Source organism: Euprymna scolopes, chromosome 37 (genome assembly GCF_053919585.1).
Source record: "Euprymna scolopes isolate OS-2025 chromosome 37, ASM5391958v1, whole genome shotgun sequence".
Taxonomy (NCBI): Eukaryota; Metazoa; Mollusca; class Cephalopoda; order Sepiida; family Sepiolidae; genus Euprymna; species Euprymna scolopes.
The window spans coordinates 58121287-58148624 of record NC_136518.1 but is presented as its reverse complement, the minus strand read 5'-3'; the positions used below and the strand labels follow the sequence as shown (position 1 = coordinate 58148624).

Below are 27338 nucleotides of genomic sequence, written 5' to 3'. Positions count from 1 at the left end.
GCATTCACACACTTTTGACCTTTGACTGCATATGTCTTTTCTGATGGTCATGACACCAAATTTACTTTTTTTTTTTATACGGCACATCTTTTTCTTTTAATTACGACACCTCTTTTTTTTAATTACGACACCTCTTTTTTTTAAATTACGACACCTCTTTTTTTTTAATTACGACACCTCTTTTTTTTTAATTACGACACCTCTTTTTTTTAATTACGACACCTCTTTTTTTTAATTACGATACCTCTTTTTTTTAATTACGATACCTCTTTTTTTTAATTACGATACCTCTTTTTTTTAATTACGATACCTCTTTTTTTAATTACGATACCTCTTTTTTTTAATTACGATACCTCTTTTTTTTAATTACGATACCTCTTTTTTTTTAATTACGATACCTCTTTTTTTAATTACGACATAGCTTTTTTTTTAATTACGACATAGCTTTTTTTTAATTACGACATAGCTTTTTTTTTAATTACGACATAGCTTTTTTTAATTACGACATATCTTTTTTTTTAATTACGACACATCTTTTTTTTAATTACGACACATCTTTTTTTTTTAATTACGACACATCTTTTTTTTTAATTACGACACATCTTTTTTTTTAATTACGACACATCTTTTTTTTTTAATTACGACACATCTTTTTTTTTTAATTACGACACATCTTTTTTTTTAATTACGACATCTTTTTTTTTAATTACGACACATCTTTTTTTTTTAATTACGACACATCTTTTTTTTTAATTACGACACATCTTTTTTTTTTAATTACGACACATCTTTTTTTTTAATTACGACACATCTTTTTTTTTAATTACGACACATCTTTTTTTTTTAATTACGACACATCTTTTTTTTTTTTAATTACGACACATCTTTTTTTTTTTAATTACGACACATCTTTTTTTTTTTTAATTACGACACATCTTTTTTTTTTTTTAATTACGACACATCTTTTTTTTTTTTAATTACGACACATCTTTTTTTTTTTTAATTACGACACATCTTTTTTTTTTTTAATTACGACACATCTTTTTTTTTTTTAATTACGACACATCTTTTTTTTTTTTAATTACGACACATCTTTTTTTTTTTTAATTACGACACATCTTTTTTTTTTTTAATTACGACACATCTTTTTTTTTTTTAATTACGACACATCTTTTTTTTTTTTAATTACGACACATCTTTTTTTTTTTTAATTACGACACATCTTTTTTTAATTATTCCCTTTCCATGTATTACATATCTTTTAAAATGCTTTTATAATCGTCCCTGACAAACTGTTAATGAACTAAATGTAATTATCTTTCTTCCCGGCAAACGCATACGTGTATTATCTAATATATAAAAGGCTATATGTCTGTCCGTCTGCTTGTCTGTCTCCAGATTTTCAAATTCAATATCTTCCGAAACTAAAAGTCGCATAGCGGAGCTAGGATCCTCAAATGATTGGATTTTTTATGGACCGTTCTTTTATGGGTGTTTAGTCGGCTAAAATACTTTTAAGGGGTTAGAAATTGGGTCAAAATTGAAAAAAAAACATCGTTATACATTTTGTACATTCATCTTAGTTCATTTTTAATCAGTACACATGCATGTCACGTTGGTACAGTGGTAACGTCACAAGCTTTCACAGTTTTGCTTTCGGTTTCGATTCTAGCTGATGACACCACAATATTTTTTTCTTTTGAAATCACGACTCCATATAAGAAATCTGGAAAGCTTAAAATATATTTAAGATTATTTTACGACTGGACAAAGCTGGATGCCCCTCCCCCACTTCGCTAGTGATAATATATTTCGAATAATGGTTGCCTATATGTGCAGCTAAAAGTTATAAAGTTTAATATTAGAAATTTTTTCTTCATACACTGATTCCCAAAGAATTGTAAACTTATTAAATACCTTTTGTAAACAATCGTTATGGACACACATCTGCTTGTAATTTTGACATTTCAAATAAGAGCCATTTGTTTTTAATGTGTAAACATTTTTTTTAAACTGTTAGTTAGACGATGACTAAGTGGTTAACAATACGGACTGAAAACCTGGCTGTGCCAAGTTCGAATCCAGTTCGTTCCACAAAAACATTTTCATCAAACCTACACTTGATCTTGTACTTTACCTCTTGGAAAGCAGGTAAATAAAATACCTGGTGTGGTATTTGCTACATGTATAATCTGGTTGGGGGAAGCTGACATGCAGTACCTAGTATTTAAAAATGGTTACTTATGTGCTGAGCAGGCTGAACGTTGATTAACTTCAGTGATCTAGCATGAACTGGTATGTCAACATGATTACACTGTATTATGTAGAATCCAACAGCACTTACTATTTCTGACTTTAATTTCTCTTTAAAAAATTAGTATAAACGAAAACTAGCAGGTAGACCCGACATTGCACGAGATTGAATAATGATTAACGAATGTCTTACACTCCCATATTTTTATTATCGTTGAAATCAGTGAAATTGCCCATTTTTTAATCGATTGATTGCCTGTTCTAGTTGTCATCGTGGTGCATCAGTAGGAAGCTTCACATGCCTCCCTACAGTGAATTAATCCACAATACATTGTAGTCTACATTACGCTATAGAGAACCTACTGTCGATTTTATACGCCTGGCTTTTCTGCTTGTGTTATGATAATGGCTTGAATTTAAGTTTAAAAAGAAAACGTCGAGTATCATGGTAAAATTGTGCTTTAAACAGAAACCTTCATTTCAAATGTGCATCTGTCATATCAAAGAACTTACTGTTGATTTTTTTTATATACCAGACCTTTCTTATTGTGTGGTAATCAAATTTTTTAAATGCATCTGTGATGTTAGACAATATAAGGTGTTAACTTTGGTTAAAATCGCCTGCTCCTTATATCGGGTTGTTTAGATTATCAATATTTATTGAAGGCATTCCGATACAAAACCTATCTAAAAACACTGCCAGATATATAGAGTACATTTGTGTGAAATTTCATAAAAAGTCATTGCGGAGTCGATAGGGAACTCTTTCTCTGTCTCTATCCCACACACAAAGTTCCTTTTAGATAATATTTCAATCAATTAATGATTTAGTACTTCTGCATATCATACCAAAATTAATTGGTATTTCATACCACAAAATAACGGTTTCATGTTTGTTTCTATTGATGAAACATAGCCAATAATATAATATTATTTACAACTTTAATTTTTTTTCCATAGTCTTACCATTAATTATATTCTTGAACAGTGCCTGTATTAAGGATCCTCACTCAGACTACTCGGTGCATAAAAAAGAATAGAAAGTGAATTTTGTGTTTGTTTTTTAATTATCTCTTCTCTTATTTTGTCCTTTAGTCCTCACATTGCATTTCATGACAAAGGGGGAAGAATTGCCGTTTTCTGAATCGGAATCTATCTGTATAAGACTTATCATGGGCTAGTTTTTTTATCTTTAAGTGATATTTTGTTTCTTCAGCTCCTTACATCAATGGCTTCATGCTTTGTCTGAAGCGATTTCCATTAAAAAAAAGTCAAACAATGTATACATTTTTTTAATGAACAAAAAAATGAGAAAATTATTCTGTTTTAATGACAATGTCAGTACTTATTGAGTAAATAAAAATTCTATAAGTTGCATGATAGAGTAGGTGAGACAAGATCTTGACATCATGACGAAGACTGAGTGACAACAATCTGTTTTTTTTCCCCCCAGCAGATAGTCCGATAAAGGACACTCGTTTGATCGGTGTTTGGGGGGGGGATACAAAGAGCAAAGTTGGGCAGTTTGGAACTTTAGCTTGCCTCTAAAAATCCTTGGCAAGGGTTTTAATAAAGTTCTTAACTGCAAATTCTTGTAATTACAACCAAACTGGTTTGTGTGTACACACACAGTGTCAATTAAAGATGGTGGACGTTCATGTTTGATACAGAAAGATGACAACATAAAAAACTCGGAAATACAAAAATATTAAAATAGGGTAATCAGTAGAAAGTGGACCTTAGGTTTACTTCAGGCAGCCTCATAATTCTCGTTTTCCTTATTTTGTCCTTTAGTTCTCACATTCCATGAGCGATGGTTTTGACCAAGGGGGAAGAATTGCTGTGTTTTTTTAAGTTGGAATCTATCTTATCGTTGGCTAATTTTTTGACTTTGAAGTAATTTTTTTTTTTTAAAATCAGGTGGCTTCATGCATTGTCTGGAGCGATTTCCATAAGATAAAAACTTTCAAGCTTAATTTTAATTAAAAACAATACCACAAAGTATATGCAGTAATAAATGCTTTATAATAAAAGAAAAGAAGAAACTAGATCTTTTGAGTGACGTCACGGCAAAAAGTGAGTGACACCAGTCGGTTTCGTTTTCTTTTTGGCGCACCGTATATTAAGCTGGCTTGTGGGGGAATTTGGACTTTGACTTGTGTCTCTAAAACTCCCTAGCCAGGCTTTTAATAAATATCTGAATTGCAAATTCTTATTCTTAATCTAAAAGCATTCTTATTTGTGACTACGTCAGTTAAAGAAGGCAGATGTGCACGTTTCGTACAGGCAGATGACAACAAAAGACGAAGAATTACAACAGAATACAAGTTTTCATCGTTTACAAAAGAGCACAAGCTTGGTAGTTTTTTTGTTTGTTTTTACAAGGAAGTCATCACTTATCAAGGCCCAAAAGCCAATCGAAAATAAGGGTTAATAAATGAACGATAGGCATCGTGGCAACAGCGTAGTAATCGTTAGTAGTGGGAATTTGCTTATTTAAAGAGGAAGGCTCAGCAAGAACTTGTTTACATTGGAGTTGAAGATGGCCATATTGTAGTCGGCTGGAAAGAAGGCCAGTGGAATAGAGTTCCACAGGTGGGCAGGAACTAGATTAACGCATATGTGCAGTAACACTTTCTAATTTTATTTAATGTTCCTATTTACTTGCCTCCCCATGAGGGCAGAGTTAGACACCAGGGTCGGTTTTTTAAGGTGGGTAAAATCCAACTCTTCGAAGAAGGGGGCACTCTGGATAGGAACAAAAATAAAAATGACCTCAATTCAGAAGGACTCCTCCTATACTTATCGAAGTCAGAAAAGGTAAAGTGTAGTATCAGGATAAATGCTACACTTTGCTCCAAGCCAAAAAGGCCAAAGAACAGCACGTGGTCAATGTCTTTACTGTTAAAAACAACGCTATAAAATTTTCTTCTGATAATATTTTAAATAAGATGGACAAAAGATAAATAGGCGCCAAAAGTACATTTTATAATAATAGTTATTTATTTTTGTTCATCCTTTTTCTTTATTTTCATATAAAAATAACTTATTTACACCTTGTACATGATGTTCCCTTGCCATTTGTATTTTATTTCTGTGTAAATTGTCTTGATTTTGTGTAATTTTTTTTATCTCTGAATTAAGTAATTTTTCATTTTATTTTACTTCGATTACTTTCGACTCTCCCTTCTAATGTCTGTTTTCATTCTTTGTTTTTTTTTTTTCGTTTTTTTTTTTTTTTTTTCAATCATCATTCCAAATCTTTACATTCAATTGGACCTGATATATTTTGAGCACCACAATTATGCTAACAGTTGAAAAATACTTAAAGTAACATTAAAGCTTTTATTCACACTCAACATCTGATTCCATATCTCATCTCTCAAATGTTAACCTCGTACATTGATAATTGAAGTAAATGGATGAAGTAATGGTTCGCCATCTCAATTATACTGGTAGCTAAAAGATACCTGGTTATCATGACAGTGCATCTGACGTGACATTATTCAAATGTCTCGTCAATAATAAAAGAAACGTAATTCTAAATTGACTTCAATTCAGAATGTTTTCAATGAAAAAAATCTGAAACATGTTTATTTAGTTCTTTCAAAAAGTATATATCTATTTTAATTTTATATTAACTTTGATTTGTATATATTTCAATGTATTAATTTTTTTTATTTTATATATATATATATAAATTTTACACATTTTAATTTTACATTAAATGTTTATATTCATTTATTTTATATTTATTTAAAATTATAACGCTTTAATTAGACAACATTAATCAAAATGCATTTTATTTTTAAATATAGAAAATAGAAATGCAGATAAAAATCTCAACATAAAAAAAAAGTTGTAACATAATATTGTTAAAACTAATACGCCTTGATTAGTACTCCTAGTATAATACTAACCATTTCGGCAATATCTGGTGTGGTATTCGCCTTATATAGCAGGGTACTATCCGAATTAAATTTATCGACTGAACAAAACAGAAACTGGGAAGTATACGCTTTGTTTTTCCAGCGTTGATAAATTAATTTGCTTTTTTTTTTTTTTTTTTACATTTTGACTATTAAAAAGAAACAAGATACTTTGTGTGAAAAAAAAAAGTATGCAATGTACATCCTGTGATGAGCAGAGTCTATCCTCCCCCACTTTAAGCGACATTAGATTGTTATCCATGTAACAACTCTTAAGTTTTGCATTACTTTTATGTCCTCTTACCAAGATTGTCATAACTTTTCTGAAACGCTTTATTGTTCCGTTTCATGTGAACTAATCGTAAAATATTTGTTGCCATCCAATTTATATATTAGTAGTGGAACTTGTGGAAATTCCAGAGGCGTTAGGGTTAGGGTTGTGTATTGCTGCTGTACTTAAGATTTAATGTCTATGGTCATCTGGCACAACGCAGACCCCACAATATTGTTGTACCAGCTTTATTTCAAACTGAAACATATCTAAGTAGTCTGGTTAATGTAGTTTTAGAGTATATCTGTTTAGGAAGATCTTCCTTTAAAACCATTGTGCGAGTTTGTGACTTATTTATATTCTATTCTCCCAGCGTTTTTCATTATCCTAATTATTATACCCGAGGGGCCCATGAAAATTCCACAGGTGTATCGTTGTAGGAGTTTGTAACACATTTCAATTCTATAAATGTCCAGCATGAATGGAGACCTACCGATATTACTATTCAACCTATTTTCAAACTGAACCATACTTATCTAAGTACTTTGGTTATACTAGTTTCATATTGTCTGTTTATGAGGAGAATCTATCTTCAAAACCCTCGTAGGAATTTGAGCTATTTCCATTCTATGGTCGTTCGGTTTGCACACGGACATCACAATATTATTGAACCATCTTTGGAAAAAACAGATACTACAATTTGATGCTAGCAAAGCCAAGACAGTGTATTTTAGTTAATTTCAGGATCGACACAAGGGATACATCAGATGAAATTAAAAAAATATTGAATCTTTTTATGATTAGGCAATTCAATTTTTTAAAAAGGGGGTATAGGATGACGCACGCAAATATGAAATTGTTTTAGTGTATTATTATTATAGAGATGATTTCGGCCTTGAACATTTTAGCATCATGCAAAACCATAGAGAAATAAAAAGATCATTCCTATTAAATTTCAGCTTTCTATGGGAAGCTGTTTTAGTGTTCATAGACTTTGAACAATCAGACATATTAACAGTTATTTAATGAATATGAATAATGATCAATGCTTTGCTCTTACAGTCGTCATTAAAATAGATGGTATAATTTATTCCATACATTATGGTAACAGATCAAGCTTAAACACAAAATCTGCGCAGAAAACGCTGATTTTTTAATTTTTATTTTATTATATAAGCTTCTCGGACTGACTTTCACTTTGGACCTGAAACTGAAGGTCATTTATCTCCCTTTTACGTCAGGATGATTTGACACAAGGGTTGGAAAGTGAGATTTGAAAAGCCAGCATACTAGAAGAGCAATTTAGTTTGTCAAAAAAAAAAAATACTTGGTCAGATCCGTCGGCATTCCCAGTAGGGGCGCCTCAGGCAATAAGCAATAAACTAACCTCTTCTCAAAGGGAAAAGACAAAACCTGAGTGAGTGAGCCTCCTAAAACTGCATACGACCAACATATATAGGTCAACAGGGAAAAGGCCATTTCAAACTTGAATTGGAAGATTTGCATCAAATTTGTTGTGAAGGTCGCTGGGGAAAATGGTTGGATCATTCTACTGCATCTTGAAAGTACCTCACTTTTAATGCAATCTACCTGTATAAGAACCAGATACTGCCTAATATGGACTATTGCTGTCGTATATGTGGAGGCGCCGCTCGGAGCAGTCTTTCTTGCTTTGACAGTATAAAATTGATTTCATTATCTCGTGGGCAATGTCTCTTTTCTCGTCTTTACAGCCTCTTTCACACAGATGAGATGTTGCTAGTCTCTTTCTACTCTGTCGTTATGTTCGTGGCTGGTGTTCGACAGAGCTCCGATCCCTAGTTAAATCAGAAAAATATTCACTGCAAGAGATCGTTTAAACAATGAACTTTCCTTTCTCCCTCTCTCTACCAAAAAACCAAAAGAAACTTCCATGAAAAACGTTTCTATTCTAGAATATCTGACCTTTGGAACAAAATACCACGAGGCTGCTTCCCAACCGACTACAACATTATGCCATTTAGAAAAGCTTCTCGAGGATTCAACTTTGTTAGGAGTTTCTTGGATTAGAACTTTTGTTTTCTTGATGTTGATCATTAGTTTGAAGCCCTTTTGATGCTTTAGCAAGGAATGTCAGATTTTGCATTGCCTGAAGATAAACAGATATAACCAACTTATATACATTTATATTAAATCTGCATAAATTTAAGTGTATTTTACGATCGGTCAATGCAAGGCAACGCCGGGTGGCTTGCTAGTTGTAAATAAATTCTGACCAGTCATTAGAATACTACAAAGAAAACATCCCAGGAAAAGGTGGTACATATTGATGATTACTTGTTCCCTGAAAACTGCACGTCTGCTTGTTTCTGTATTTGTCACTAAATGGACTAAAGGAATTTCCTTCTCTACTAATCATGAATGCAATAAGACTGTATTTAGCAAAACTGCTACTTTCATGAAGGGCTTCCACCTGCTCTTTGCATAAAACTAAAAATAAATATAGCTTACATTACCATCCATTTCTTAATAATTGTTCCAAAATTCATAAGTTTATTGGTCTCATTTAGCGATTAGAATTGTAGGCAATCTAATGTGTATCTATTCTGGTATATTTTAATATTTGTAATTTTAATCATGTACCATGTGTGCCAAGAAAACATCGTTCTCATGTTTGCATGCTATCATCATTTCACTTTTCGCATTTAGTATGTCTCTTTTCAAGTGAAATCACTATTGTTATTTTTATGGCCTGTTAATAATAAAAAAACAGCATCCCATTATATATATATATATATATATATATATATATATATATATATATATATTATCGAGCTTCTTGAAATTAAAAATAAATAAAATGCCTGCTCGTTTTTAACATGTCGTCCAAATCCTCCTTGCAAACACATCTCACCATTTGGCATCTTGTTTTTTTTTTTGTTTTTTGTTTTTTTCAGTTCAATTTTATTTTTTGTTTTCTTGCATTTTAATTTTGTTTGTTTGTTTTTCTCTTTTTAAAACTGTTTATATTGTTTCTTGGATTTTTTTTTAAATTGCATTTTTTTTTCAGTGTTTTACTTTCATATCAAGTTCAGTTTTAAAATTATGATGCTATCTGGTAGGATATGTCTGATATCTGGTGTTATATTTTCTTTATGTTGATATCTGCTTGCAGTAGGTAATACTTTGCGAGTAAATTACATATGCTTATACTATACGATTTACACTTCTTGATCTGTTATATAATGATAAAAATTTATGGAAGTAATATTGCAAAATGATAGATAATGATAAAGAAAAGAATAAAGTTAATGTTAAGCCTTAAAATAAAGACAAAATGTTGATGAATATATGAATAATTTTGGTCTTTATTTTTTTACATATACAGGGTGAAACGATAAAGTTGTCGCCCTAAAGAAAACAACGCTACAGCTTTATTTTAAAACTTTTACTGTAAAAATCAATTCAGGTAACTTGATTGTAGTAAAGCTGACATCCATTCAATGTAGCCGCCTTCAGCCTCAATCACCACCTCAATACAGGTCCGCAACTGGGAGCATGCCTTTTCCACAGGCACCGGCTGGAGCTCAGCAAATACTTGGCAGATGGCTGCGATCAAGCTGACTTTGGTGTTGTGGGAGATCATGTTGATGTTCTCGACGTATGACCAAACGAAGTAGTCCATCGAGTGCAGGTCAGGGGAGGAGGGAGGGGGCAGTGAGAGAAGAATACAAAATCATAGCATACTTACTGAAGCCAAGCCTAGGTTTCTTTGGACTTGTGAGCCAATGCTGAGTCCTGCAACAACCAGAGTCTGTCAGCGACTACCTGATTGCATCAAGAGTTCACCACAATCGTCAGCACATCCAAGTACACTTTGGTGTTGACTTTCAATCTGTCTTCGAAGATGTGAGGTGGCATGATGTGGCCCTCACTTGAAACCTCACCAAAGACCATAACCGTGGCCAAAAACTTTTTCACCACTCTGGACACGTCCCTGTTATACATGACAATCCAGCGATGCATTTTGAGAATGCAAGCAATAGTCCTATTGTCATAAGTTGGATTGGTAAGAGAGTATGAGTTATATAGCGGCGCATCTCCCATCTTGTTCATTGAACATTGTGCCATTTTCAGACATGATAAAAGGCTACTATCGCTCTTGAGAGTTGTACACAACTGCTCAACTAGTAGATGGTCTGCAACAAAAAAGAAAACCGGTTTTCATCGGAAATGGAATTATATCGATTTTTCTAGAGCGACAATTGTATCGTTCCACCCTGTGTATATTTTAACTCCCAAATCTAGGTGAAAAGAATCCCTGAGTCAGCGTTGAGTGGAGATTTTCTTTTTGGAAAGAAAGCATACCTTGAAAATTAATAATTATGAATAGTAAAATATGACAGAATCCGGATTTGACACATTTCTCTGATGTATAAATATTTAATTGAAAATCCTGTGATTCTCAACTTTTACTACTAATGTTACAAACTTTTTACAGTCAGTTGAAGAAAATTCGTTTCTTCAAATTTTTTCACGCACACAACGTGGTGAGTGACATCATCTGACAGTCTTGACCCTATTTGAATAGGGAATGATCTTGCATCTATTGATTTGAGGTGTGGTTCTGGATAATCATAGAGGGTCCATTCTCCCAGGTTGTTGCCTTCCGTCTTTCAGGTGGAAGAAGCTTACTGCCTGAGGCGCCCCAATCGGAGAATGCCAACGAAGCTACCCAGGAAATTGTTAAAAGGCCAGAAGTCCCCCCCCCTTAAGGGTGCTGGTTTGACTCTTCCCACCTGCCAACTTTGTGTCACATCTCCTGCAGTGGGAAGGAAATAAATACCTACATCAGCTGGTACAAAGAGTTAACATTTAATGAAGTAAAACTTATCTGGCCCAATATTAATTTAGGATTATCTGGACGGCGGGGTGGGGGTACAAATATCTTTTAAAGTTAAGTGTGACTAAATTTTTTTTGTTGTTTCTTTTGCCTTTTGTTTAGGTGTGACTGTGAAGGATCCATTCTTCAACAGGACTTCTTTCATTTCCTATCAACCAATTGAGGATGGACACAAAATGCTGACCATTGACATTTTACTGAAGCCCCATCGTTTGCATGATGGAATCATATTTTACAGCGGACAACAAGAAAATGGAAACGGAGACTTTGTTGCTCTTGTTATGAAAGATGGTGGCTATCTTGAGTTCCGATTTGATGTGGGATCTGGTAAGTACCACCTCAACTTCAAAATAGACAAATACTAACCATGCTTTCTAAACATTAATCAACATAAAACAGAAAAACAATTTTTTTACAGATAATTAAAACACAAATTCACTAATTAGAACTCGTAGCACAATTAATAAATCAGAAAAAAATTACTAAGTAGACCGAGCATAGATATCAGCAGTATATGGAAACCTCTTATTATAAAGAAAAACAAAATTCGTACAACGCCTTATTAAAATTTCAACAGTAAGAGGGAGATAATCCCGTTAAACTTTATTAAAATTACCTCCCCTTGTCAACCAAATTTTTTTTCTCGCACATGAAACCACAGCAAAAAAAAAAAAAAACTGAAACAACTCCAAAAATACGAAACCATCTACAGAGCCAGTAACTTTTCTTCCTTTTCCAAGATGGCGACCAACATGCCTGATGAAGGTTGGAGGCTACACCGACCGAAATGTTGCACAAATAACACTCAAGAATATTCCAATCAAAACATGTAATACAATCAGCCCTCATCTAAAAAAAATTCAGAATTGTAACAAATCAGCCTTAAAAAATTTTTTTTTTTTTAACTTTCATTTATCCCACACAAATAATATCACTACTGAGATGTAAGGAGTTACTATGATTATGGGCCAGATTTATAAAGGGCACCCTGAGTAGACAGTTGTATTGAAAAATGCTTGTTCACATTCTGTATAATGGTACAGTTGAGGAAACCTGAAACAGGGAGGGAATTCCCAAAGTAAGCTCTTTGTGGAAATGAACCTATTAAAATAGAATTTTTCCGATCTCATGAAGGGGTGAAATTTTGCTGCTTCTTTCAGCTTGTCAGGCATATTTATGTTGAGGTTTAAAAGTGTAGTAAATTCATTGGAGCACATTCCTTAGAAGTATGATTTTGCAAAGCAAGTGTAGAAATACAAAATTCAAGATTTTGGGAGAAATAACTTTGTGCCTGAAAGCTTAAAACAAACTTTTTTTTTTTTTTTAATCCAGTTTTATCTTTTTACTTTAATTTCTCTATTTTGCAATTTTCTGTTTGTTTTTTTCTTTTCTTTTATTGTTTTTTCTCTTTTTCACCCCAAAAAAGCCATATTGCTTCTTGGGTGTAAGGGGCTACTATTTGAGACACTATTTACAGGGGGCACTATGTAGAGAGTTGAGAATCGAGATGTCTAGTCACATTACATTTAAACTTCTGTATATTAGTACTGTCAAGGAAGCAGGAAAAGGGGAGGAAATTCCAAAGTTAGCAGTCTGAGGGGAGAAACTATTGGAGTAGAAGGCTTTCCAATATTTATGGTGAAAGAGTTGGCTTTTGCTGCTAGATGGATTTGTCAGAGGTATATATATCGAGGACATACAAGTGCAATTAATTCTTGGAGCACGCTCCATTAAAGTACTTGTAAAACAGGTACACGGATGTAATATTTGATGTTCAGTTTTAGACAAGTTATGGTTTAGTGTTTCGGATTTTAAGTTTTGGACAAGAATCGGGCTCTTGTGGTTTAGAGTTTCCATCATGTTGGTATTGGATTAGTGGGGACTCAGGAGAAACTTTCAAATGTAATGTGAACAAACATCTTATTGTACAACTCCCCAATTAGGATGCTTCCTGTAAATCTGGCTTCTAATCACAGTAATTCTTATATCTTAGCAACATACATTGTTTATGATGAATAAAAGTTTAAAAAATATAAAATTCAAATTTGATTTAAAAATCAAAATGTCTACCTTCAAGAAGCACAAAAATAAAACTAAGTCTGTATGCATAATTCAATTATGTAGATACCAAACTTTTTTCTTGTTAAAACAGATAAAAAGGTGATGTCAATGTCTGCATTAACAATTATGAAATTTAAGTGATGTACTAGTTAAAAAAAATAAAATAAATATTGCAATTATTTAATGATAAATATATGTATATATTATTAAAGTATATAAAGGTATGTGATTATTAAAAACAAATCTTAAATAATTTCATGTATCTTATTCATGTTCTTCAGAAAAAATAAAATGTTTTTGTAAATATTTTTAGCGAAATGTCAATTACATTTCACCATTGTTTATTTGTTTATTAATATAAACGAATATTGTGATTATTTAAATATATAAATCTCTATTTCTGTTAGTTCCACTTTGTCAGAAATTATTAAGCCAACTTGAATAACATTTTGTATGCACCTTTATTACGATAGGTACAGCGAACTAAGTGTTATGCTATCCATTTGATATCACAGGGATTAGTTACCACAATGTCACATCTACTCTAGAAGTTTTCTCAGAAACTACTCGGCCGATCCGGCTGAAATTTTGTATGGAGGTTTATGAGAACTAAGTATTATGATATCCGTTGGATGCACAGTTAGGAATTAGTATTTAATGCAAAAATGAGCACATATTCAATCATCAATTTTACATAACGTACTCATTCTAAGTCAACTTTTGCCCGTTTTAACAGGCAAAAAGTCTAGTATTTACATCATTTAATTATGCATATATATATATATATATATATATATATATATATATATATATAAATGTTAGATACATAAGTATTATTTTCATATTTAATAAAAAATAAAAATAATTAACAATGTTTTACCAATTAAAAAATGTTTGTTTTATTGTCTTTCCGAATATATTTAACGGTTGAAAACTCTGTAATTATTGATTTACATAACAGCTGATAATCTGTTGATGTTTGATGAACGCTCTTTTATATTTTTTAGGCGATTTTATGTGAAAAATGAATGATAAAAACAAATTTTCTATAAAATTATAAGTTCCCAGAAAAAATAAAAACTTTGAAACTACTGTAAAATGTCTTTGTATGGTATTTTGTTTTCGCTTTAATTCAATTTATTTGGCAAAAGCAATAAAACAATCGTGTTTCTATTGCCATGTAGGAAAGGGGGGGGGGTAAAAATTCAGTGAAAAGGATACAGTAGCCCATTCCTTGTTCAAATTCATCTTGCGTTGCTGCGTTGTTAGTGTATTTACTACCTAACTTAAGTCTATTCCAAAATCCAGGGATCTTGATGAAAAAAACGGCCCTCCTTCTGTCCATTCGATATCAGCAGTGAAATAATTTCACTGCTGATAATTTTCAATTTGCTTACAAGAGCTAATAATAGGTCCTAAGATATATAATGCTTCAGATTTAACCTGCATTGATCTTAGTTTTTTAAAACTCTGTTGTTTACACTGATAAAACTATTACATGCAAATACAATATTTAATCTGGCTCTTTATTGCAATTCACATCCATTTTTTTTTCTTACTGAAACAAAGTGACAGTAGGAGGAATGAGCGAGCAATACAAACCTTCTTTCACTTGACTGCTTCTGTAGTGTTTTGATTAAAAAAAAACAGTTATATGTATATCAACAAAAAGTTGCTTTTCAATTTTCTTTTAAGGTAGTGGAATTATCTGTTTTTATTTTTCTCTTAGTCATTAGTGAAGACAAAAAATAGGAGTCAAAAGTTATTAAAAATACATTCATTTAATAATCTTCACAATATGGAGTACATATGCTTTTTTTTTTTTTCATCATAAAACAGGCTAACAAATCTGCTTTTATAGATAGAAATATACACATTTGTTGATGATTAAACTTGTTTGTTTCCCAGGTCCAGCCATCATCAGAAGTGCTCAGCCTGTTCGTGAAAAGGCATGGATCAACGTACACCTTCACCGTGATGGTAATATGGGATTGATGGAAATTGATGGCCAAGATCCCGTAAGAGGTTAGTAACTTATAATAATCTGTTTGTTTAGAGTGAGTGGTTCTATTTTTGGTTGTTGATGTCAGTATAGGTTGTTTAATGGTATATATCCAAAATTGTATCATCGAAGTATTTTATAAAAGTTTGAACTTGAAGCAGCAAAAAAAAAAAAAAAAATCAAATGAGGCAATAAGAAAAGAGTCAATTAATACAATTAAAGAGACATATTAACCTTTCATATCTAAATACATCTCATTACATTGTCGTAAGGCCTTCTTGTAGAGAAATGGGCCATAAGGAAAGATTCCAAGTTGGCTGAAACAAGTTCAATATACTCCCTTGTAATTAGACTGACTTAACTAATTAGTACAATTTCCTATTTCCATCGAAAGTTATCTCCTCTTTACTAATTGGTAATTTCGAGACATAGGTGACAGCGCTATTAATAATTTTCTTTGTAAACATATACAACATAAAGAAGAGTAACTTATACTGTAAAAGGTATCCATTCGAAAGATAACCTTTTTAATAAATTTTCAACAAATATATCTACATCAGTTTTCACATAATACATCAACTGCTATGATACATCCACAATAGCACATCATGAAAAAAAGAGCAAATTGATAAGATTAAAGAGATATATTCATCTATATCTAAAGAACTGGAGATACTAACACGCACTAAAACCTTTTTACCTCATGGAAAGGCAAGTAAATATTGCCTCCAAAAGATAGCCAGGTCTGTTTAGTGTCTATCTCTTGAGGCACACTCACTTGTGTGCATATATGTAGGGGACTCTGTTGCTATTGGGTCCTGCGTGTTCTTTTAAGCACTGGAACCTCTCACTAAACATGACTTTTCGTCACATCTTCAAAAAGTCATCTATTTTCTTTTAAATCTTAATGATATAAAAACTAGATTTGATAACGAAACTTATATACTAAAAAAAGAAAACGAAATAATTTTTTTTTTTTTTTTTTTTTTGCATCGCTGCATCATTTTTATTCCATCATCTTGCTTCATCTCCATCACTATCTTGAGCTACACAACACAAAAGCGTAGGAGAATAATTTCACGCAAGGATTATTATTGATAAAGTAGCGCCTCCTTATTTTGATGTGGTGTTTCTTAAAAACTTACCTTTCCAGAAGAATCCTCTGTGAGTCATTTGCGGAAATGTAATTCGCAGACTTTTGGTTGAATGACATAAATTTATATATAATGTCTAAAGAAGCTTCAAGTAAAAACAAAAAAATGTAAAAAATAAAGAATGCAGTTTAAATTCCCGGAAAAGAAAAACAACTAAATTTAACAAATGTATCACTTCCATAAACCAACTTCTTAAAAATCTACAATTACAAAACAAAATTCAACTATATAAGAATGAAAAAAAAGAAGAAAAAAACCCTAATTACAATTGTTAAATAGAAAACGGGATCATCAGCAGCCTACCAAAGTAACTGTTTTGGAGATTTAAAAACGGGACACTGTAAAATATATGGCTCTCCAGTGGAAAATACCACTTTCCCAATAACAAACTGTAGATAGAATACTTACTATTTATACTAATATATAAAAAGAAATGGGATATTACTAATATATAAGTAAATATAATAATATTATTATAATATTCTGCGATGTGCTAATTAGCATATAAATTTTATGAGAAAATATATATTGTTTTTGATACTATACAGTTTCTCAAAATTTCGAAAGAAACGATTTCTAAAGAGTCCATATTAACAATTGTGCTGCTTTATTTTCTTACAAAATAGAAAAAATTTCTATTTTTGCATTTTTTAATTCACTCAGTCTTTTTTCTTTTTTTTTTCAATTGAAAATAAAAATCGATTATTCTTTAAATTATTGTCTACTTGTTCCATTTTTAATTTATATTGTTTTTATACTAAATTCATAGTTTGTGAAGATTTTAAGTTCTAGACTTTGTTTTTTTACAGATATCATCAGATTTCATGTTTTCGTAATTTGTTAATTTTTAAAGTGATTAAATGCTTTCGTATTTTTCTAACTCGTGTAATGTAGTCCTTTTGTTGGTATCATTGGAGTGTACATAACAATAAAATTATTTTGTTTAAAATGTTATAATGAAAACAGTGATGAAAATGGATATAAAGACAATTTTAAGACATGATCTTACAATTTGACTTGCATAAATTTGTAAATTTTTGACATGAAGATTATTTGGATTAAATTCGAGCTATTGTTTTCATCTTGAGTGTCCTTTTCTCAACGTTTCAGCTGATGTAACCTCCGACCTATCAGGTGTATCTTGTTGAACTCTGTGGAATCTTTTTGTCGAACTTGAGTAAACTGCATGGAATTTCGAATGGAACCTTTTATTTAATCTATGCGGCTTAAATGCTGTTGTTCGGTCAGCCAGGATGGTTAGAAGTTTTGAGTAATTCACAGTTGTATTTTGAGTGTCGCCATTACGCCACATGTCCTTGTATAAATTGAATAAATGGTTCCATTTCAAATTCTATGCAGTTCAACATTCCAGAGTTGAACAAGATTTACTTGCAATTCAAATGATCTCGACCGAAACACTGAAAATTGCACCCAAGATGAGGACAGTAGACTGAATAATCCAAATAATACGAATTGCATAATTTTGTGAGAATTTTGGAACTAATGATCAACACAGAATATTAAATGAAATATGTGTGAAATTCCTATTATTATACATACATACGTAGTAGCAATAATAATGTAAAAAACGAAGCTAATTTAGTTATTAGTCAACTATAACTATTCTCAAAACTAGATTGAACCTCTAAGGATTATTACATCATGGAACTCTATTAGGTAATAAGTAGATTTTTATGTTATTTTAAACTCTGGGAAATGGCATTGCACGAATGAATACAATGTAAACACTATGACAAATTGTTGGAGTTGCTTATAAATATTTCAGTTCCATATTTTATAAAATAAGATGAACTTTCTATCGAGTTATTTATCCCCTTCCCGTGGTAGGATGATGAGACACAAGGGTCTGAAAGTGGGATTTGAAAAGCCAGTGCCTTAGAGAAAGAGCACTCTGGCCTGTAAAAACTGATTGGGCAGACCTGCCTGCATTCTCTGGAAGGGCGCCTCAGGCGATTAGTAATGTAAACCCTTCTCAAAGGGAGAAGACAGTCTGGGAGGATGGATCTCCTAGAACTACATAGAGCCAGAGACATACATGGCTTGTTCTTTGACTGATATAAAAACTGGACCTAGATTCAGTTGGCTTTCATGCCAAGGGAGTAGCCCCCGGCTGGAAAAAAGATGACAAAATTATTTTCCTTACAGTCTGACTTGCGTGCTAGAATTTTGAAAAGAATAATCACACTAATCAAAAAGATACAGAATGAGTATTTTATTTTTTTTATTTGAAAAATGAACGAATGCTACTTCTAGTCTAACTTCAAAATATTTCTGGGCAAAGATTTTGTTTTACCAGAATTATACCAAATTTTTGCCAGAATTATACCAAATTTTTGCCAGAATTATACCAAATTTTTGCCAGAATTATACCAAATTTTTGCCAGAATTATACCAAATTTTTGCCAGAATTATACCAAATTTTTGCCAGAATTATACCAAATTTTTGCCAGAATTATACCAAATTTTTGCCAGAATTATACCAAATTTTTGCCAGAATTATACCAAATTTTTGCCAGAATTATACCAAATTTTTACCAGAATTATACCAAATTTTTACCGGTGTACATGGATTTTGTTATTTATTGCTTCTGGCCGAACACTGATGACTTTCAAATTGTAAAATACGATTTATTATGAAAATCACGTTTCAAAATTCTGTTAAAATCAAACGTGATTTTCTTTCCTTGCGGATTTCAAGGGAAAACATTTTCAAATTTTCTGAATAGTTTCTCTCACCTGTTATTTTCAACTTGGAATTAAAACATGTTAACATTATGACTCTTTTTTCCACAAGCCGTTTATAATCAAAACGTGACACTAGTGTTGACTGTCACCTCAATATGAAACATAACCTTTTAAATTCAATTGGTCGATTTATTGACGATAGAGGTTAGCTTGGAAGTCAGTTTCTAAAAGTCGTCCAACACATGCCAACATGTAAAGCAAATGTTAAACCAAATATTGCCGAGTCATAAAATATACTTAAACACATTTTAATTCATGCAGATTTCGTATCTATTATTACATAGCCAATTTTCTATTGAATATTGTACCTAATATATACTAGTCATTTCAAAAGTAAAAAAATAAAAAATGACTTTGGTACCATCAACTAGAATCGAAACCAAAACATTTAGCACTCTAGCTGCACCTCCTACCGATGTATCTATTGATAGATAGGTAAGAAAGATTTACTATTAAACAACTTGAAGAAATGAATTTGGGAATGTGCAAAAAGAAGTAAAAATTTGTTGGCAAGTTGAAATGAACCGTTTGCATTTCGATTTGCCGATATGTCTGTAGGCGTTATTCATCCGTCCACATAAATATTTTACTCATCATAAACCATCCTTGGTGTATGCTTACTATTTCCTGTGAATTTAAGTGTTATGTGACAAGTAGTTTGAGTTTATCGGTTAAATATTTACACATAGACACGTTTACTGTTTTGTTTATACAGACTATGATAATAATGATGATGTATGTTCATTTTATTTTACATTAAATGTGCATTATAAGATTAAGGATTACTGGCTAGTTAAGTTCTAGTGCTATAATGAAACCTTTATCATAAAACTCCATTTTCATCACTGTATATGATAGACCCAAATAAATGCTGTTTACAATGTAATGCATTTGTTCTTAAAAGTAAAACTACATTTGTCTAACTAACTGCATTGTAATTATTATCGTATTAATTTTAGAACTGTGCTAATATTATGTGTTTTGACTTAATTTACTATTGTTTTTATTTAGTAAACTACTTACTATCTTTAATGTTATAATTGTGACTGTGCTGTTTTCTATTTAAATTGTTCAATCATTCAAATACTTAAAATGCATCTGAAAATGTTAACACGCTAATTTTAATAAAGGGTTAATCAATAATTTCATGTTAAAACAAAACGTTTAATCAAGACAAAGTTGTTAATTTCTGTTAAATCTGTCTTTTATCATAAATAAAATTTAACATTTTCGAGAAAAAAAAACGTAAAAATTTTTAAAAGAAAAAAAAATCAGTTATTTTTACGATTCAGGATTAGTTGAGGAGAATGAAGTTATGGAGCTCTCTAATGATTAAGGATTGTATTTAAATGATCAAATAATGTTAATTGGATTAAAAGTGCAGGTTTAGATTATTTTTAGATGAAAAAAAAACATAATATAAACATTGCTGCTTTAACGAAAAGAATTGTGAGCACAATATTTTCAGCAACTTTTTAATTCAAAATAGCAAAACCTTCTTACTTAAAGAATTCAGAAAATTAAATATGATAATCCATTGTGAAATATTTTATCTCACTCATTTTACTTCTATAGGACAATTAAAACTTACATTTAACAAAATATTAGATTAAAATTTGATTCTTAAATGAACTTTATATTTTTTACTTAATTTTAATTTTTTTATTTTTTAAGAAATATAACTATTTCTTATGTGTTTATATATATTTTTCCTTTTTTCCTTCTGTTTGTCATAAATGTTTCTTTTTATTTATTTTTTGTCATACTGATTTTCTTTTAATGAATTTCTATCCTACTACTATACTCCTCCCACTAAAAAACAAACGAACACAAAATAAATCAAGATTTTAACAGAAAAGATCTTGACAGTTTCTGCCATTTCAGCTTTTTAGTAAGCCGAGACTGGTGAAGTCAGTAATATGTTAATTGCTAAAAAAATTATCTCTATGAACTCCATGTTTTCATATATATATATATATATATATATATATATATATATATGGAAATAAATTGGAAATCAAATAAAATGAATGGAAATATTTTAGTTATCTGATATGCATGAATGAAAGTATCTTCAAATATTGAGATTATATAAACGTTCACCGGGCGGAGAATTACCATGGTCGGTCACATTTTGTATCTTTAATTCTTTAGGTTAAGTTTTCAGAGTTACCATGAAACTTAAGGTACTGATGGATGACTAAAATCATGTATAATATCCATTGAATATGATTATATATATATATATATATATATATATATATATATATATATATATATATATATATATGTTGTGCTACTATCTGCAATGAATCGATTAGCCATCGATTACTAGATTTCAATGTTTCACAACTTGGGCAGGCCATAGAAAACAAGATTTTGTTGACAAGGTCATTTCGATTGTCTCTTTTTATCTGTTTGCAACAAAATTATAAATTATTTTAAACTTTCGATCTTTTTGCATATATAGCACCCTCACCATTCAAATAAATGTGGTCATTTACTGCTTAATATTGTGGCTGTTAAGTCAACTATGTAGGATATACTATTCCGTGAGTAGTAATGAAAATTTCTCAGCATGTTTGAAGCAATATTCCTGATTTTAAATTGGGAGCAAACAGACGCTCTAAGATCAGTGACTCTGCCAGAAGGGAACATTTATTGGAAAACGAGTGCCTTGCAAAGCTTACAATTATAAGACATTTTACATACTTCATAGAGTATTGGTTAAACATCACCTGAAAATATTAGATAGCATAGCTATTAATGTATTTTTGTGTAAGCAAGAAACATTCTTACAACGTTAAGTTGATAGGAATTTGTTTATATATATATATATATATATATGGTGCAGTAACAGAAATGTCTCCCACATTTTGACATGCGATCTTAGTCGCACTCGTGCTGTATGGATCAAACTGCATATCTGTGTAGAAATTTTCTAACTGTTCCACCAGACAATCCCAAGGTCAGAGCATGTTTGCGAGCTAAACGTGTAAGAGACTAAGTAACAGAAAATCTCACAGCTCAAATACTGTCTGGCATTCGAGCGCTTTGAGGACTTCTAGGTAGCTTTCTTTTAAGTGCCGAACTTGTAGCTTTGAAATTCGCAACCCATAGCTGTATTGATTTTCTATCTGGAACAGCATCATGCCATCCTAACTTGTAACGAACTCGGAAAGATCTCTGTGTTGCAGTTAGACTCACCATTCATCAAAAATATTTTTACAGTAAAAGCACAATGTGCATCAATCCAAACCATATGGCTTGATGAGGGTAACTGTAAAAAATGGCAAGTTATTAGCTAAACGAAAACACCATTGGAACTTGCATAATTTAATTATCAATATATAGTTAAAAGTTTAAAATGTGGGAGGTATTTCTGTCGCACTCTGTATAAATAAGATATGAAAAAGGAAACTAAACGGCTATATTACGTTAAAAAGTAAAACAATGTCACTCACTCTACAACACTATATACATTTTGAATGCCAACGACCTTTTCGTTCTAAAATAGAACACGCCCTTTTCATACGAGTATATTTTAAAATATTGTACTTGTATTTTCTTTTCTTTAATCATCCTGAGGAGTCTTGAAATAAAGATGAAACGTTGATGAACAATAACTTGGTTTGTTCCTTTTTCATCTCTCCATCTCGTCGGAATATTATTTCCTTTATTCTCATATATATATATATATATATATATATATATATATATATATTTGTTTTTGTGATACGTTTTGAATGAATTCAATTATTTATGCGAAAGTGCATTTTTACCTAAATGCGAGTTGGGAATAATTTTCCCTTTGACCAATTTGGTACCTCCAAATGAGAAGCGGCATAGATATATTGTTTTTAAATATAATATATATATCCATGGTAACATATTTCTTTGTCTATGACTCATTAAGTGGTTGAACCTCGTTATAACCGACGCTCTACCACTGAACCAAGAACTCTGTTATTATTAGGGGAAGGAATGTATCGCATTATACAGTTAGTGTCATTTTCTTTCACTTTTTATATTTTATTTGCGATACTGCTAGTTTAATGTACTAGATTTATACAGGAAAGCATTTACGCTAATGCTAAATGAGATTCTTTGTTCCCTTCACCAATGTGATACCCAAATATGGAAGTGTGTATATTCATGAATTATAATTACCACAGACACACGTTTCATTATTTACGCCTTATCAGTGTGACCAGACCTAGCGAGATTCAAAATCTGAGCCTCGTATAATATATATAATCACAATATTTGATGAAACTCATATATGATTCTACTTGAATGTTTCCATAAATTGAATTTGGTTTTCCTTCATTAATGTTATTCTGCCAGCCCACTTTGGCCCAATTCATCTTAATACAGAAATGCTGCCAACGGTGTTAATTGTGTTTTTCTTGTTACATGCATTTCATATTTCATGTTCTGACAGGAAAAATTAAAAAAAAAAAAAAAGTTTTTGGCGGTGTTTTTATACAAATGTTTACTTTTTATTCGATTAATTACCAAATGTAGCAGAAAAAATATGTATATATTTAGTTTTGACTCTTTTCTCACCACAGCTGAAAGGTTTTGGTCTAAATTCATTTTTTTTACCATTTTTTTTTCTTTTTTCATTTTTTTTTTTTGCCCCAGTGAGACCTGGGACAATCAACAATGATCCATTCAACTTTAGAGGAGGTATATATATATATCCCTATCCTTTTTTGGCCTTTTCTTCATTTTTTCTAGCATCATTGGACGCTACGCCGGACAGGTGGATCTGCACTTTCTGTGATGATCGTCTTGTCCATATCTATTAACATTCTCTTAATTCTTCTTATTCTCTTTCTTTTTATTTTTATCTTCATTTTTGTTGTTGTTGTTGTTGTTACTGTTGTTGTTGTTATTTTTTCTCTTTTTTTCCTTTTCTTTACTTTTTTTTTTTTTCTTTTTATTATTTTTTTTTTTCAAATCATTTACTTCCGGCCAAAAACCTACTGGTCAAGTATCAAGGGAAAATAAATTCATGATTAAACATTTACATTACACGCGAACAAGAAACAGATGCGCATTAAAAGGATATATTTTTTATCAAAATCAGATATTCCATTTGCATCAAAACGTTAATGAACTTAATCATCAGTCATTTAAACAAAATCCTTTGCTAGTTGTGTATCAGATGATGTAATAACTGAAATCCCTCAAAAATGTTCAGCTTTCTTACTGTCCTTTTGTTTGTTTATATATATATATATATATATATATATATATATATATACTTACTTTTGATGTTCATATAATTTTGAAAATACATTGTGGCTCTTAGAATGTTTGGAATATTTTTTTCCAAAATTTCAAGGTGTTTTAAATCTAAAATATTTTTCTCAAAATATTTGAAGAGAGACGAAGATTAAACCTCAAAAATGAAAAATATTAAACTATAAAAAACATTTAAAAGATAATTGTTGGTAGCTCCACTTTAATTATATGCTTTTTTTCTCATTAGAATCGCACTACTCTCTCTCTCTCTCTCTATATATATATATATATATATATATATATATATATATATATAATTTCACGTTCTTATTTTCTAGAAGTAAGGTTACCAGTGAAATATAACTAGGTTAATACAAGAATGCTCAATACCGAAGTAGAGCAAGGTATATTTTCAAATTGTTTTTACATAAGTAGTAATGTTTTGCTACAGCCATGAGCATGTTTCTGTCCTTTAGTAATTAGAGACCACTTCAGGCTCATGCTTATATTAAAGTGTATATATTTTATATAAAGCGTGTTTATGTATGTGCATATATATATTACATGTATAATGCACGTCATATTTAATAATTAAAAATGAATAATAAATACGTCCCATAAAAAATAAGGCAACTCATTCATAGATATATATACATGAATAACAATAAAAGCTTATAGTCCTTTAAAAGAAAAAGAAAATAAAACGCTAAGGTAACAGAAAAAATTAAAAATAACAGCGCTTCGAAGTTAATATCGCTAAAAAACGCCAACAACAAATCTTATAGATTCAGATAATCATTTTACATGGTCACTGTACAGATCATGATAATGTTTTGGTGAGTTAGTTATGAATCACTAATGACCTCCTCTGAAAAAGTCTTGCCTTTGAATGGAGATGGGAGAAAAACAAATTACTTAAATATAGCAATTTAAAAAAAAAAATAGGCTCACGTGAAATAAATAAATAAATAAATATATATATATATATATATATATATATATATATGAAATTTATTACTGTGAGTCCAAAATGAGTTTACATATTGCTTCCGCTAGGGGGATATTCTCAAAAGAAGAGGAAATATCCGACTAGCTTCGTCAGAATTCATAGATGGACTGAGTTATAATACCAAATAAGAATGGAAAAATCGTAGCAGATGAACACTCTTAGTCCGTTTTTTTTCACCACTGATATATATATATATATATATATATATATATATATATATATATACACACACACACACACGATTAATGTAAGGTTAAAATCTTAAAGAACACCTGATAAAGTGGAAAAATAAACACAAAATATAAAAGAAAAAAAATCCCTATCCAAAACGCATCAATAAACTAATATTTTGTTTAATTTTATTGACAAAAGCTTTTTCAGGGTGAATCTGGGATGATCTCTTAGATACCTTCTATAAGAAGAGGCAAAATCGGAGAAGGGAAGTTTCTCTAGTTCCATGTTGGAATGTACATATTTATTTTTTATTTAATTTCTGTTTAAACGCCCTCACACACGTGCATGTAAGTAATTAATCAACTTCAAATATGTAAATAAAAATTAACTAAAATAAAACATTTTTCAAAAATGCTCATTAAAAAGAGCTTTATAAAAAAAATATGTATAAAGATTAAATCAGCCTACACTAATTAATTTGTGTTGCTGTACTAGGTAAACGGCATAATCATGTTGACACACCAGTTCTCATTAAATCGATTAAGTTAAGCAACATTGAGCCTGGTTAGTTCCAGATAGGTCACCATTTGAGAATACCAGCTGCTATATGTAGTAAGATATCAGAACCCACCCACAAAAACCTGACATCGTCATCTCCCCTGATGAGGATATATAAGTAACCAACGACTGCTTGTGAATTTAATATTTCCATGAAACTTTCTCCTTCAGAAGAAGCTGGATCAACCTGCCTAGAGTGAAGGTTGCTTTGGTGGAGGTATTACGCATACATAATTAAGGGCTGGCTGTTTGTTATTGTCAAAGCGGTCAGATCTGTATTAAAGTGGTACAGCAACATAAATTAATGTATGCTGATTTAATAATTATAGGAATTTTATTTATATAACTTGTTTATTGGAAGGAAAAAATTGTTCTTGATCTTAAAATTGATCCGTAGGGGTTTGGCCTTCAGAAAACTTGCATTTATTTCTCAGCTTTTGTGTGTTTAATTTCTCAACTCTTGTTCATAATTTCTTTTCTGTTTAGAAAACAAGACTTTTCTCCGCTTGTCTCTACATCTACCGTTCTGTCCATCGTCTTTTCATGTCACTCTATCTCCTCCTTTTCTTGTAGTTTCTGTTAGGCTTCAATTCAGCAATGACAAAAACAAAAACAAAAACGTTATCCTGAGAGACTATGCTTAGCTTCTTTTAGAGCTCTGTCATCTCCTCGTGGTCATGCAATATCCTCAGAACCATGCTATATCCTTGTAGTCATGCAAAGCCTTTACATCTATGCAGCATCTTAACTATGCTATAACTCCATTCGTAGAGCCGTAGAGACTTTGATCCTTTGCATTTCAAAGAATGTCTCTTTTCCCCCTCGTAGTAAACTGACACTTCCTTTAATGCATGTTTAGTATTCTACAAATATATTAGTTGACACTAGTAATTAGTAGTTATAACATGGCTCTTGCAAAAGCTGTCAGTAATTTTTATTATTTTAATTTTTTGTTTTCAGGCAATCTTATGACCTTGTTCCTGAAAAGGAGTTTTCATATTCTTTTTTATTTGATGGATATTTTTT

General features: G+C 31.0%; 1 protein-coding gene across 1 annotated transcript in view; it reads left to right on the top strand.

Annotated features, from left to right (window-relative positions):
- The window catches only part of LOC145261182 (basement membrane-specific heparan sulfate proteoglycan core protein-like), an 82643-nt gene that overhangs the window by 20636 nt on the left and 34669 nt on the right, over positions 1-27338 (top strand). Inside the window, exons 5-6 of the mRNA XM_080119503.1 lie at positions 11438-11662; positions 15305-15421. Of these exons, the coding sequence (XP_079975629.1) occupies positions 11438-11662; positions 15305-15421 (342 nt within the window). The remainder of the gene's footprint in view (positions 1-11437; positions 11663-15304; positions 15422-27338) is intronic.